Here is a 13,893-nt window from a genome sequence, read left to right as displayed (position 1 = left end):
CTCTCCCCGTACAGGCCCCCTCGGTGGTTCCGGACCAGGCCTGCATCAGCCAGCGCTTCCTGCAGGGCACCATCATCGCCCTGGTGGTTGTCATGGCCTTCAGGTGAGAGGGGGGTGTCCTGGGGTTGAGGGGCGGGGTGCCAACAGGAGAGTCCTCGCAGGGTAGGGTAAGGCAGAGCCTCAGGAGCGCCGGGCCCCCAGGTGGGGAGAGCGTGACCCATTATACTGCCCGGATGGTGCTGGGAGGTTCCGGGACCAGTCCTCCCTCCCCACAATACCCTTCTTACAGCTCTCCCGGTCCCCCCCGGTCCTGGAAGTGGAAGATGAGCACAGGGAGTGAGCCCAGGTGGTGGGTAAACCCTGCAATGACACCCCACCCGCCTCCCTCTCTCTCTCTCTCTCTCTGTAGCGTCGTGTCCATGTCCACGCTGTACGTGCTGAGCCTGCGGACCGAGGAGGAGGTGGTAGACACAGATGGGTATGGCCCCGGAGATTCCCTGGCCCCTCTGCCAATCCCCGCTCCCTGAAGGGTAGCAGGGGTGGGAGGGGCAGCCGGGGCGAGCTTTCAGAGTGAGGAGCCTTGCCCACCACTATCATGGCGTCTTCCCAACTCCCAGGAACAGGGAAGGGCCTCCTGCTTTAGAAACCAGGGGATACAGTGATGGTTTTGGCCCTGGGCTCTGTTCAGAAGATCACCGTGGCTTTGGGGGCTAAGTACCCTTCTCTTCTCCACTATTCCTGAGTCGGGAGCCCTGGGGCTGGACCTCAGGAGGATGAGACTGTGTCAGCCAACCTGGATGGGAGAGCAAGTCTTGGCTTGGGTTCAGGAGGCCGAGGGGTGGGGTTGGGAGGCGGGCGGTTGGGCCGGTGATAGGCCCAGACCCTCTCGGACCTGCCCTGCTGATGTGTGTCTTTCCTCCTCCCTCATCTTTGGTCTGTGCCTTTCTCCCTGTCTGCTCTCCCCTAGTTCTTTTGCTGTGTCCACTTCCTGTCTCCTGGCCCTCCTCCGGCCCCAGGACTCTGGGGGGGCTGTGGCTTTGTGCCCGTGGTATGTGAGCACCCCTCACCCCCACCCCGTGTTCTCCGTGTTGCCTCTTCCCTGCCACCCTCCTTCCCTCTCCTCTCTCTTCGTCTGCCCGTGGTCCCTTCTTCCCTGTTTCCAGCCACCCAGGTGCTGCTTCGTCTTCCCCGAATCTCCTCGTTCTCCCCAGCTCTCGCAGGGCTCCAGAGCTCCCCAGCTTCTCTTTCCAAAGTGTTGTGCAGGCCATATTCCTGGGGCCCCTCTTGTCCCACGAGCCCACGTAGACCCCGCCCGGCTCTGTCCCGCCGTCACCTCACTCCCACTGGTCCGAGCAGCTCTGGGGGAGTGTAAACGTGTTGCTTTTTCCAGAAGCCACTGGCTTCCACCCCCACCTCCCATCGGAGCCCTCAGCCTACACGACCAAGCCCTGCCCACTGGTCCTCCCAGAGCTCACCCCTCATCCTCATGGTTGCAGGTCAAGTCAGAGTTATGGGACCACTCAGGTGCGCCTGTCCACCTCCTCCCTTGGCCCCGCCGTCAGACCCTTTTCCCAGCAGCCTGGTGAGTGCCCAGAGAAGCCGGGAGAGGGAAGGGCTGGTGTGGGGAGGAGGGAAGAGGGAGGAGGGTCATACTGGGCTCTTGAAGGCGGGATGGGACAGAGGGGACCTGGGAGGAGTCAGTGCCTGGCTGTCTAGGAAGCAGCCTGGCCTGGTGGATAGAGCGGGGGCCTGGAAGTCGGAAGGACCTGGGTTCTAATCCCTGCTCCACCACCTGTCTGTTGTGTGACCCCATCTCTCAGTCACCCTGACCCCGCCAAGCTCTCCCCCCGAAGTGGCCATTCCCCACTTGAACCTGTGCCCCATCCCCCGCTGCCCGGCCGTCTGCTGCTCCCTGCCTATCCCCAGCTCCACCTCCGGCACCAGCCTCAATGCCAACCGCTCAGGTACGTGCCCGGGGGGAAGGGCCTGGGGAAAAGTGAATGGGTCGGGGGAAGGAGGGGTGCTCTTTATTAAATGCCCGGTGCCAAGCACTGTGCTAAGCACTGGGGGTGTTACTAGAACACCCAGCCTGTGGACGGGCAAGGAGAGCCGTCTCTAGGGGTGGGGGAGAAGCGCAGGTGACAGTCTGTTCCCAGGGGCCTGATACAGCGCCCTGCCACTTGGGACTCGGAAAATGCCCTCGATGATGATGATGTTGAGGGGGTGAAGGTGGGGAAGGAAGAGTTGGAGGAGGGAGACTCTTCTGGACACTGATTCCCCCCTGCCCTTCTTCTCACAATGTCTCTCTCCCCCCTCTCCAGACCAGAGCCAGGGCTCGCTGCTGCAAGTCCCCAACATCCGAGCCAAATCCTGGGGCCTCCCGGGCAACGGGATCTCTCACGTCAAACGCCCCAAGAGCCTGGAGCGGGGCGCCGGAGGGGGTCCCCCGGCCAGCCCCTCGGCCCCCTTCACTGGGGCTCAGAGCAAGGCCAAGAACAGCCCCAACCTGTCCTTTCCCGCCCGCGCCCCCCGCAGCGTCCCCCAGCCCAGCCCGGCCTGGGCCGGGGCCCAGCCCACCAGCCCCTCCGTCCAGCACGGTGAGCCCCCAACAGCCTTTGCCCCAGGAGCCGACTGGCCCTTCCCCTACCAGGTGTGCAGCCTCCTTTCTGCCCTCCCCCGCCCAACGGGAGCAAACAGGGGTACTCTTACCCAGTGCTGTGAAGCACCCGACTCCAAGAGCTTAATAAACCTTTGGAAAATGGCATTTGTTAAGTGCTTACTATGTGCCAGGCACTGTACTAAGTGCTGAGGTAGATACTGGCTAATGAATAGGAGCCCAGTTCATATCCCATGTAGGGCTCCCAGTCTTGATCCTCATTTTGCAGTTGAGGAAACTGAGGCACCGAGAAGTGACTTGCCCGAGGTCACGCAGCAATCACGGCAGAGCCGGGATTAGAGCGCAGGTCCTCCGACTCCCAGGGCCGTGCCCCTTCCCCTAGGCCGTGCTGCTTCTCGTACCCCCGGGCCTGGACCCCACGGGTCCTGTGGTGCCCAAGGCTGTCTGTCCCCTCACCCCCTCTTGTCAGTACCACTGCTGGCTTGGCTGCAGGCCTCGCCCCTCTCTTCTCCGGCCCCGGCCCTCCTTCCCCCTACCGCCTCTCTCTTTGCAGACCTGCCTCCCTCCCTGAGCTCCATCCAGGTCCTGGAGAACTCGCTGCCCATCACGTCCCTGTATTGTGCAGCGGGCAAGGCCTGCAGGTGGGTAGAAGGGGGAATAGGGTCCCTCACGCCCCGTTGTCCCTCCGGTGAGCCCAGGCCTCCTGCCTCGTAATGACGCTCCCGACAGGGGAGCCTCTGGGGTCTGAAACCACTTCTCTGCCCTCACCAGGCCGGGGAACTTTACCTATCGAATCCCCATCAGCAGCACCACCCCACTGCACCTCAGCCTGACCCTGGAAATGAAGTGAGTGAGCGGGGGGCCCGGGGCCGGGGAGGGAAGGGCCGGCGTGGAGAAGGGGCGTAAGATGGATGCTCGGGTTTCATCACGGAACAGGAGGCAGGAAGGGCCTGGTGTTGGAGGATCGTCCCTCCTTCCCCTTCCCCCCGCCTCACTAGGGTCTCTTTTCAGCGCCTCCTCTCCTGTGTCGGTGGTGCTGTGCGGCCTCGTGTCCCAAGAGACCCCCTGTGAGGAGGGGAGCCGTCCCTACAGCCTCCCGGACACCCCAGACACCCAGGTAAGAACTGAAGCCAGGGAGCACCCCCGGTCCCTTCCCTTCTCTGGCACGGCCGCACCTCTGGATGGTCCGTCCTGCCTGGGAGAAACAGCAGCAGTCCTAACCGGGGACCCCACGCTCTTCATCCACCTCATAACCGGGGAGTTCTCACCCTGTGGGGTGCCTCAGTTTCTCCATCTCTCCGGGGAGGATCTGCAATGGCAGTGTAATAGGGAAATAGGATGGGAAGGGTAACGGAGGTGGGGGCCGCTGGGGGCGGGGGGGTCCCGCTAGAAGGATGGTTTCTCATGGTGCTTCCTTTCATCCCCTTCCATTCTCCCCAGGGCACTTCTCACCAATGGGCCGTAGCTCTCCTATCTTTCCGCGAGTTCACCTACCATTTCCGGGTGGCGCTGCTGGTGAGTTGGGGAATCCCTGACTCCCTCCCTCTAACCCGCCCGAGCCCTCCTGCCTAGGCCAGGGGCAGGCGACACAACCCAGGGCCTCTGTCTGGATGGGAAAGGGCAGGAGGGGACTAGGGGGAGAACCCAGCAGGGCTCGCTGACCCTTTGGAGGGCTGGGGATCAGAGAGACGGGACGGGCCGCTGGTCAGACCACCCTCTGAGCCCCTCTTTCACCCCCCGCCTCCCCCAGGGCCAGGCCAGCTGCAGCTCGGAGCCGCCCGTTGGCCCCGTCAGCGACTACTACTTCCACTTCTACCGGCTGTGCGACTGAGCCGCACCCCCGCAGCCCTCCTCCCTGGGCAGCGCCCACTCCCGGGACTCGGGACCCTTTGGGGCCCCTCTCCCCCTGCCCGGATGTGACCACATGACACTGGAGTGGGGTGGGGTGGACCGATCCCACCCCAAGCCCGGCCTCACCGACACTGTAGCCCTCGGGGAACACACTGGAATTCCTGCTGGAGACTGAAGCCGGGCAGCTAGGCCCGGATCTGGACAAACTGGAAGTTCTTTACACTGGAGTTGCTGTTCCTGCTGGTTGTTCTGGCCAGACCGACTGCTTCCTCCCTTTCTACCGCTCTCTCGTCGAAGGGGGTGTCGCAGCTCCCTCCCCTTAAGGAGCCTGCACCCCTCCTCCAGAGCCGGGTGGACAGACTCACACCTGTCCAGATGTGGGAGGCATAGAGGAGGGTGAGATGACCATCCCACTGCCTTTCTGAGCACACTTCTCTCTACTCCCTCCCCTTCTTAGCTTTGAGCCGCCCCCCCAGCCTTGGGGCTCCGCCCACGGCCTCCCCCCAGTCCTAGCAACTTGGCCAGGGCCCAGAAAGGGCAGCAGGGTTATGGCTGGGATCCCCGATACCCACCAAGCTGTCCTCTGGAAGGCAGCCGGTGACCGTTCTGGGGTTTTTCTGTTACGTCCGATATGAACTACTGAGCTGTAAAGCTGGAGTGGTGGGTTGTGGGGGTGGTCTCTCCGCACTCCCTCTCTTCTGCCATCCTTCCTCCGGTCCCCTCCCCCGAGATGCCCAATACCTGTAGAGAAGCCCTAGTCCGGGGTCTGGTCCTGGGGGGAGAGCAGGGCAGGGCTGGGGGCGTGGGGGTGGTCCGGACTGAGTCCCCACTCCCAAGTCCCACGGCGCTGGATGAATGAAGAAGGGCTCAGCCCAGTCACTGTGATGCCCAGTCCTAAGAGCCTCTCCGGGACACGTGCAGTTGGCCCCAGGCTGGAGGCGGCGGCAGTCCCGGAGCCTCTGTGGTCAGCCCCTGGGGTAGCTTCTCAGCCACTGACTCCCCGTTCTGCCTCCGTCTTCCCCTCTGTTTTGACCTTCTGGGAAGCTGGGTGAGAGCACGGGGCAGGAGGGCAGCAGGCCAAGGTGGCCCCTGGAGGCAATTGAGTTTTCTGTTGTTACCGAGCGACTTACTCAAATGCACTTGAACTGCGGCCAGGGCAGGATGGAGAAGCCCAGGGTCCTTGGGATGACGCTCGCCTGGAAGGCAAGGGTCCTGAACCCTCCCCGGTCACGCCGGGAAGACTGCGGGGCCCCCACCCCTTCTCCCACGCTCAAGCCAGAGGAGTCAGAGGGGGCTGCGGGAAAGCAGCGTCCAGCGGCCCCCGGCTAAGGGACGTCCTCCACACCCAGGCTTTCCCCTGCCGGCACTGACAAGGGCCTTAGCCAGTTCCCAGCATCGGGCCTCGCCCCCACCTTACTCTCCCCAAGTCCCCGTCTCTACCCCGGGCTGATGGGCCGTGAGCGTGGGGACCTGCGATCATCAGGCCAAACACCACCCCGTCCCCGTGAGCTGGGCCCGTCCCCAGACCGGAGGGTTTCCCGCAGCGTGCGGTACATCCCCTTACCAGGCTTTTGCACTTACGGCGCTGTTCGCCAAGGATCTCAAAGCGCTTAACCCGGGCAGGCAGGGGCCGGGTGCTGGCCCGGCCCTCCCAGGGAGCAACAGGGAACGGCAGAGATGCCCGGCCTCACTCTGCACGGCTCCTCTTCCTCTTCCTGGTATAGGGGCACACACGGACGCTCCCCCCTTCCGGGGCAGGGGGACCCGGACCCTGAGGGGACACCCTCTCACCTCCCGCCTGGTAGCGGCCCTACCCTGTCCGTCCCCGAGAACAGGAATCCATTGCTGCCCCCACCTCGGGTCAGCCACACGCTTGGTCTGAGACTTGCCCGGCCCTCAGGGGAGCGACCACCCTAGCCGACTCTCCCCGGAGACCAGCGGGCAGACCAGCAGCCGGGGTGGCCCCAGAGGAAGGTGAGGGTTACAGGGTGGAAGGTCCGGGTGGGAGCGGGATTCCAGCCGGACGGTGAAGGGGAGCTCTGGACCAAAGGTGCCTTATTCCCTCGGTAAAAGGGTTTCTGGGAAGGGGAGGGAGAAGCTGGCTGGGCCCCGAAGAAGCCCCCATCAGCCTGCCCAAGCAGCACCCCCTCCCACTCCTCTGCCCCCTCCCCGCTGTCTTTTTCTAGTTGCCCTGCGCACCCCCACCCCCACCAGCTTCCGGCTGTAAATAGCCCCGCCACGCACTAATCTGCCCGGCCGAGATTGCGCCCTCACCGCTTGTGCCCCCGTAGAGCTGCCTCGACGCCACCTACTAACGAGCCCCGATTCTCTCCTCCACTGGGTGGGGGCAGCGGAGCTTCCCGCCGCCGCGCTCCGCTCTGTATTTATACCGCGCTCGGTCCAGGCGCGACGCCCCTTCTCGCCTGGGGTTTTGTTTAGCTTCGTCTAGACCATCCTTTCCGCTGGAGGTGAATATACATATATATATAAATAAATATATAAATACGGCTTTGTATCCAAGCCCGTCTCCCCGCTTCCTCGTGTCGCGACGAGCCCCGGGGTGGCGGAAGCAAACCCCGGAGGGCACCCCCGGCCGCCCCGACTGCAGATCGCCGTGTCTCAACATGTTTCTCTTCCTCAGGGCCCCGGGGTGACTGGATGTAAGGCTGCGGCAGGCCCGGGAGCCAGGGACCCAGCCTGCCTCCCAGCTGCTCCCAACAATAATGATAATAATGCTTGTTAAGTGCTAACTCTATGCCACTGTGTCCGTAGAGACAAGCTAGTCAGGTTAGACACAGTCCAGTCCCTCATAAGGCTTTCGATCTTAATCCCCATTTTACAGATGAGGTAACTGAAGCGTGAAGAAGTTAAATGACTTCCCCAAGGTCACCCAGGAGATGTGTCGGAGCCAGGATTAGAACCTAGGTCCTTCTGACTCTCAAGCCCGTGCTCATTCTTTTAGGCCACACCGCTTCTAGAGCCGCTAGACCCCACCTTCTAGGGGCGCAGAGTCAGGGGGCTGGGGCTGGATGAGGGAAAGGAGTTTTTGGTGGGTGAGAGTGGGGCAGGGTCTGAGTGGCCCCTTCCTCCCCCTCTCACTCCAGTCCCTTAGCTTTGTGGGGACCGCCAGCAAAGCTATAAAAGAACAGAAATACTACAGGATGGGAGTGGGAAGGATGACTAGGGTCCAGGGAGTGAGTAGATTTTGGGGTGTAGGAAGGGGTGTAGACCAGGAAAACCATGTTTTAGGAACCTGGGAGGGGGAAGGCTTACTTACACGGCAAGTGGGCAGAAACCAAAGCAGCAATCGCTACAATTGGAAGTCATTTCCAGGAAGTGCCACGGCCCTCCCCGCCACCCCCACGCCCCCAGAGCTCCGGGCCTCCTTCCCGAAGAAACCCGAGGCCTCCATTCCAAACTGGCCAGAAGACCCAGCGGAGAGGGGCAAAAATGACAACTCCCCCTCTCTTCAGCGAGGGCCATGACACATCTGCCTTTATTGTCCACAGCTGGAACAATTTTTGCCAGAGTACAAAATTTTCTTTTTTTTAAAAAAAGTGGAATTCCGCAAGGTCTTCTGACTGGAGCCTAAAATGAAAGATGATATAGGGCTGAGAATCCTCCTCCGCCTAATGGGGTGGGCCCACCAGTTCCTGGGCGTCCCCCCACGGAAAGGCCACATCACTGCCCCACTACTACAGGCGGGTTCCTTGCTTCGGACAGGGAAGGGGCTGAGTGCCTAGTTCCTCAGCCCAAGGAGCTTCCAGGCCCGTGCCGGTTTCACCCGCCAATACTATATTTAAGGGCAAGACAGGGTGGGTGGTGTGAGGCGATTTTGGATCTGTGCCCAAAGCTTCTCCTGAGGCCGAGGTACGCTCGCCCGAACTCTTCTCTCTGGGATTGTGGTTCTTACCTAAGCAATGGGTCAGACATATATGCCAACCCAGAGGAGGAGGAAGAGGACACCAAAGCCCATGAAGAGTGAGGCCACCAGAGAGATGAGCAACTCTTTGTAGATGTCCCGGGTATATTTGGTGGAGGTCACCTCATAGCTTCACAGAGCAGTTAAGGATATGACCAGTGAGAAGGACTTGGGGGCGTGGTGGACATTCTGAACTCCCCCCGCCACCCCTTTCTGGCTCGAGGATCCAGGTTGGCCAACCTCCAGCTCTGGCCTGGGGAATCCTCTATCTAATACACCTGAGGTGCCGGGTCACCCCGAAAGTCAGATACCAGGGTGGCTCAGTGGAAAGAGCCCGGGCTTCGGAGTCAGAGGTCGTGGGTTCGACTCCCGGCTCTGCCACTTGTCAGCTGTGTGACTGTGGGCAAGTCACTTAACTTCTCCGTGCCTCAGTTACCTCATCTGTAACATGGGGATTAACTGTGAGCCTCACGTGGGACAACCTGATTCCCCTGTATCTCCCCCAGTGCTTAGAACAGTGCTCTGCACATAGTAAGTGCTTAACAAATACCAACATTATTATTATTATTATACCAGGTAAATCTGTTAGCATGGATTCCAGCAAGGACCAAACTCCACCCCAATGATTCCCTTGTTTGGGCTTCCAGAACCACCCCCCACCAGAAGCATAATCAAGTCTGTAGGGTTTTGGGTTTTTTTTTTAAGGTATTTGTTAAGCACTTACTATAGGTCAGGCACTGTACTGGGAGAGATACGAGATAATCAAGTTAGATACAAGTCCACGTCCCACACGGGGCTCACAGTCTTAATTCTCATTTTACAGATGAGGTAACTGAGGCTTCGAGAAGTGAAACGACTTGCCCAAGGTCCCCCAGCAACCAAGTGGTGGAGCCGGGATTAGAACCCAGGTCCTTCTGACTCCCAGGCCCATTCTCTATGCACTAGGTTATGCTGCTTCTCTGTGATCTCTCTCCCCCTTAGCCCAGCTTCTTCTTCTCTCCTGGGTCTGTCTGCTACTCAGCCAAAGGATACACGAAGAACCAGGCAGTGAAGAACATGCCAATCGCCAACAAGACCACCGTGAGGTGAGGGAAGACAGCTGGGTTCACTGGGCTGGTATATCTGCTCATGGCCTCGAGCTCCTAGGGAGAATATGGGTCCAAGGATTAACTCCGGCAAAGAATCTCAGACCCTCAGAGAAGCAGCATGGCCCAATGCAAGAAGTATGAGACTGGGAGTCAGGACACCTAGTAATTGTGATATCTGTTCAGTGTTATGTGCCAAGCTAGGATAACAATAATAATGTGGGTATTTGTTAAGCGCTTACTATGTGCCGAGCACCGTTCTAAGCGCTGGGGGAGATACAGGGTCATCGGGTTGTCCCACGCGAGGCTCACAGTCTTCATCCCCCTTTTACAGATGAGGGAACTGAGGCCCAGAGAAATGAAGTGACTTGCCCACAGTCACCCAGCTGACGAGTGGCGGAGCGGGGATTCGAACCCACGACCTCTGACTCCCAAGCCCGGGCTCTTTCCGCTGAGCCACGCTGCTTCTCTTAGATACAAGAGAATCGATTGGACACAGTCCTTGTCCCATATGGGACTCACCACCTATGTAGGAAGGAGAACAGGTATTGAATCCTCATTTTACACATAATGAAACTCAGGCCCAGGGACACCGAGTGACTTGCCCAAGTTCACAGAGCTGATAAGTGGCAGAGTCAGGACTAGAACCCAAGGCCTGACTCCCAGACCTGGATTCTAACTCCAACTCCTCCATTTTTTTTTTTTAAATAGCCTTCGTTAAACACTTACGATGGGCCAGGCACTGTACTAAGCACTGGGGTAGATACAAGATGATCAGGTGGGAACAATCCACGTCCCACATAGTGCTCACAGATTTAATTCCCATTTTTCAGATGAGGTAACTGAGGCACAGAGAATTTAAGTGACTTGCCTAAGATCACACAGCAGACAAGCGGTGGAGCTGGGATTAGAACCAAGGTCCTTCCGACTCCTAGGCCCGTGCTCTATTCATTCACTGATTCAATAGTATTTATTGAGCGCTTACTATGTGCAGAGCACTGGACTAAGCGCTTGGAATGGACAAATCGGTAACAAATAGAGACGGTCCCCGCCCTCTGACGGGCTTACGGTCTAATCGGGGGAGACGGACAGACGAGAACAATAGCAATAAATAGATTCGAGGGGATGAACATCTCATTAAAACAATAGCAAATAAATAGAATCGAGGCGATGTACATCTCATTAACAAAATAAATAGGGTGATGAAAATAAATACAGTTGAGCGGACGAGTATAGTGCTGAGGGGATGGGAAGGGAGAGGGGGAGGAGCAGAGGGAAAAGGGGGAAAGAGGGTTTAGCTGCGGAGAGGTGAAGGGGGGGTAGAGGGAGCGGAGGGAAAAGGGGAGCTCAGTCACACTGCTTCTTAATTTGCCTGCTGTGACCCTGGTCAAGTCACTTCATTTCTCTGCGCCTCAGTTTTCTCGTCTGAAAACTGGGACTTTAATACCTGTTCTCCCTCCCCCTTAGTCTGTGAGCTTCGTTTGGGCACAGGAACTGTGTCCAGCCTGAGTGCTCTGAATCTATTAGAGGGTGGCACAGTGAAAGCGCTGAACAAGTACGGCATTTATTAGTCCAGGAGATCTGTTGGGCGCTTGCTGTGTGCAGAGCACTGCACTGAGCGCTTGGGAGCGTACGATTATGTCCAAATCTGTAATTTACTTATTTGCATTGATGTCTGTCTCCCCTCCTCTAGATTAAGCTCGTTGTGGGCAGGGACTGCGTCTATTTATTGTTGCACTGCGCTCTCCCAAGCGCTTATTACAGTGCTCTGCACATGGTAATCACTCAATAAATAAGACAATGCATATAACATTACAACAGACACATTGCCTGCCCACAACCAGCTTCTAGTTCTAGTGGGGTTCGTTAGGAGCTAACATCCCTTCAGGACCACCTCCAGGACGGGCTTGGGCCCCCGGGCCCTGTTCATTCATTCATTCAGTAGTATTTATTGAGCGCTTACTATGTGCACTGTACTAGGCGCTTGAAATGTACAATTGCTGCAGGGTCGGTAAGTACGGCCCCCTTTTTCCCCACTGTTAAGCGCTTAACTATGTGCAGAGCACTGTAGTAGGCGCTTGGAATGGACAATTGCTGCAGGGTCGGTAAGGATGGCCCTTGTTTTCCCCCACTGTTAAGCGCTTAACTATGTGCAGAGCACTGTACTAGGCGCTTGAAATGGACAATTGCTGCAGGGTCGGTAAGGACGGCCCCTTTTTTCCCCACTGTTAAGCGCTTAACTATGTGCAGAGCTCTGTACTAGGCGCTTGGAATGGACAATTGCTGCAGGGTCGGTAAGGACGGCCCTTTTTTTTTCCCGTGTTAAGCGCTTAACTACGTGATAATAATAATGTTGGTATTTGTTAAGCGCTTACTATGTGCCGAGCACTGTTCTAAGCGCTGGGGTAGACACAGGCCATTCAGGTTGTCCCACGTGGGGCTCACCGTCTTAATCCCCATTTTACAGATGAGGTAACTGAGGCACCGAGAAGTTAAGTGACTCGCCCAAAGTCACACAGCTGACAAGTGGCCGAGCCGGGATTCGAACCCATGACCTCTGACTCCAAAGCCCGTGCTCTTTCCACTGAGCCACGCTGCGCAGAGCACTGTACTAGGCGCTTGGAATGGACAATTGCTGCAGGGTCGGTAAGGACGGCCCTTTTATTTCCGGTGTTAAGCGCTTAATTATGTGCCAGGCACTGTACTAGGCGCTGGGGTGGATACAAGCAAATAGGGAGGGCCCCAGTCCCTGCCCCAAGCGGGGGTTTTCACAACTTCAATCCCCATTAGAGAAGCAGCATGGCTCAGTAGAAAGAGCCCGGGCTTTGGAGTCAGAGGTCATGAGTTCGAATCCCAGCTCTGCCACTTGTCAGCTGGGTGACTGTGGGCAAGTCACTTCACTTCTCTGGGCCTCAGTTCCCTCATCTGGAAAATGGGGATGAAGCCTGTGAGCCTCACGTGGGACAACCTGATAACCCTGGATCTCCCCCAGCGCTTAGAACAGTGCTCTGCACACAGGAAGCGCTTAACGAATACCAACAATGTTGGGAAGCAGCGTGGCTCCGTGGAAAGGGCTTGGGAGTCAGAGGTCATGGGTTCGAATCCCGGCTCCACTGCTTGGGAGCTGTGTGACTGTGGGCAAGTCACTTAACTTCTCGGTGCCTCAATTCCCTCATCTGTAAAATGGGGATTAAGACTGTGGGCCCCACGTGGGACAACCTGATTCCCTTGTGTCTTCCCCAGCGCTTAGAACAGTGCTCGGCACATAGCAAGTGCTTAACAAATAACATTATTGCTTTATTATTATTATTAAGTCACTTCACTTCTCTGTGCTGCCTCAGTTCCCTCATCTGTAAAATGGGGATGAAGCCTGTGAGCCTCACGTGGGCCCACCTGATGACCCTGGATCTCCCCCAGCGCTTAGAACAGTGCTCTGCACCTAGTAAGCGCTTAACAAATACCAACATTATTATTATTAACGAATTAAATAGGGTAATAAAGGTATATGCAAATGAGCACAGCGCTGAGGGGCGGGGCAGAGGGAAGCAGCGTGGCTCAGTGGAAAGAGCCCGGGCTTGGGAGTCCCAGGTCATGGGTTCGAATCCCGGCTCTGCCCCTTGTCAGCTGGGTGACTGTGGGCGAGTCACTTCTGTGTGCCTCAGTTCCCTCCTCTGCAAAATGGGGATGAAGCCTGGGCGCCTCACGTGGGCCCAATGTCCAGCCTTGAAGCCCAGCGTGAGGAGCTTTAAAAGCTCAGTAAAGAGGAGGGAAAGAAGGCAAAGCAGCGGCCAGGGGCCCCGCACTCACCATGCCGCCTCTTCTCCTCACGCCCAGACCGGAAGTCCACGTCGGCCGGGCCCGACGCCTCCCGCCCCGGTAGCGGAAAGGCCGGGGCTCCCACCCCTGAGGGAAAAGGGCGACCTTTGCACGGTGGAGGGGCGTCACCTGCGGCAGGGGAGAAGGGGCGAGGAGGCCAAGCGCCATGGGGCCGGGGCCTCCCCCGCACGCCTGAGGAGGCCGGCGCCAGCGCCCACCGGCGAGAAAAACTACATCTCCCAGGGGGCTGCGCGCGCGGAGGCGGGAGAAAAACTACATTTCCCAGGGGGCTGCGCGCGGGAAAAGCGGGGGGGGGGGGGGGGGAGAGAAACTACATTACCCACGGGGCTGCGCGCGCGAAGGAGGGCGAAAACTACATTTCCCAGGGGGCTGCGCGCGCGAAGGCGGGAGGAAAAACTACATTTCCCAGGGGGCTGCACGCGAGAAGGCGGGGGGGGGGGGAACTACATTACACAGGGGACTGCGCGCGCGAAGGCGGGAGAAAAACTACATTTCCCAGGGGGCTGCGCGCGCGAAGGCGGGAGAATGTTGGTATTTGTTAAGCGCTTACTATGTGCCGAGCACCGTTCTAAGCGCTGGGG

General features: G+C 58.4%; 2 protein-coding genes across 2 annotated transcripts in view; one reads left to right on the top strand and one right to left on the bottom strand.

The window, feature by feature from the left end:
• Positions 1 to 6,988, top strand: part of MYRF (myelin regulatory factor) — a 46,835-nt gene extending 39,847 nt beyond the window's left edge. Inside the window, exons 18-28 of the mRNA XM_039911390.1 lie at positions 15 to 103; positions 410 to 478; positions 968 to 1,048; positions 1,497 to 1,582; positions 1,821 to 1,964; positions 2,322 to 2,597; positions 3,171 to 3,258; positions 3,389 to 3,463; positions 3,629 to 3,734; positions 4,058 to 4,132; positions 4,368 to 6,988. Of these exons, the coding sequence (XP_039767324.1) occupies positions 15 to 103; positions 410 to 478; positions 968 to 1,048; positions 1,497 to 1,582; positions 1,821 to 1,964; positions 2,322 to 2,597; positions 3,171 to 3,258; positions 3,389 to 3,463; positions 3,629 to 3,734; positions 4,058 to 4,132; positions 4,368 to 4,448 (1,170 nt within the window). The 3' untranslated portion in view covers positions 4,449 to 6,988. The remainder of the gene's footprint in view (positions 1 to 14; positions 104 to 409; positions 479 to 967; positions 1,049 to 1,496; positions 1,583 to 1,820; positions 1,965 to 2,321; positions 2,598 to 3,170; positions 3,259 to 3,388; positions 3,464 to 3,628; positions 3,735 to 4,057; positions 4,133 to 4,367) is intronic.
• Positions 6,989 to 7,936: 948 nt separating this feature from the next.
• Positions 7,937 to 13,507, bottom strand: TMEM258 (transmembrane protein 258). Its single transcript, XM_029059331.2, has 4 exons — positions 13,283 to 13,507; positions 9,423 to 9,532; positions 8,382 to 8,520; positions 7,937 to 8,056 (listed from the first exon to the last, which is right to left on the bottom strand). The coding sequence occupies exons 1-3, from the start codon at positions 13,457 to 13,459 to the stop codon at positions 8,394 to 8,396; spliced, it is 414 nt and encodes a 137-aa protein (XP_028915164.1). The 5' UTR covers positions 13,460 to 13,507; the 3' UTR covers positions 7,937 to 8,056; positions 8,382 to 8,393.
• Positions 13,508 to 13,893: the final 386 nt, after the last annotated feature.

Source organism: Ornithorhynchus anatinus, chromosome 3 (genome assembly GCF_004115215.2).
Source record: "Ornithorhynchus anatinus isolate Pmale09 chromosome 3, mOrnAna1.pri.v4, whole genome shotgun sequence".
Lineage (NCBI taxonomy): Eukaryota > Metazoa > Chordata > Mammalia > Monotremata > Ornithorhynchidae > Ornithorhynchus > Ornithorhynchus anatinus.
This window is presented reverse-complemented; position numbering and strand designations above follow the sequence as displayed.

Excerpts from the sequence above, each read along its gene's own strand:
- TMEM258 (XM_029059331.2), bottom strand. The coding sequence starts at position 13,459 with ATGGCGCTTGGCCTCCTCGCCCCTTCTCCCCTGCCGCAGGTGACGCCC. Across the intron at positions 9,533-13,282 it reads TGAGGAGAAGAGGCGGCATG|GAGCTCGAGGCCATGAGCAG; the intron begins GTGAGTGCGGGG and ends TATTCTCCCTAG. Across the intron at positions 8,521-9,422 it reads TTCACTGCCTGGTTCTTCGT|CTATGAGGTGACCTCCACCA; the intron begins GTATCCTTTGGC and ends TGCTCTGTGAAG.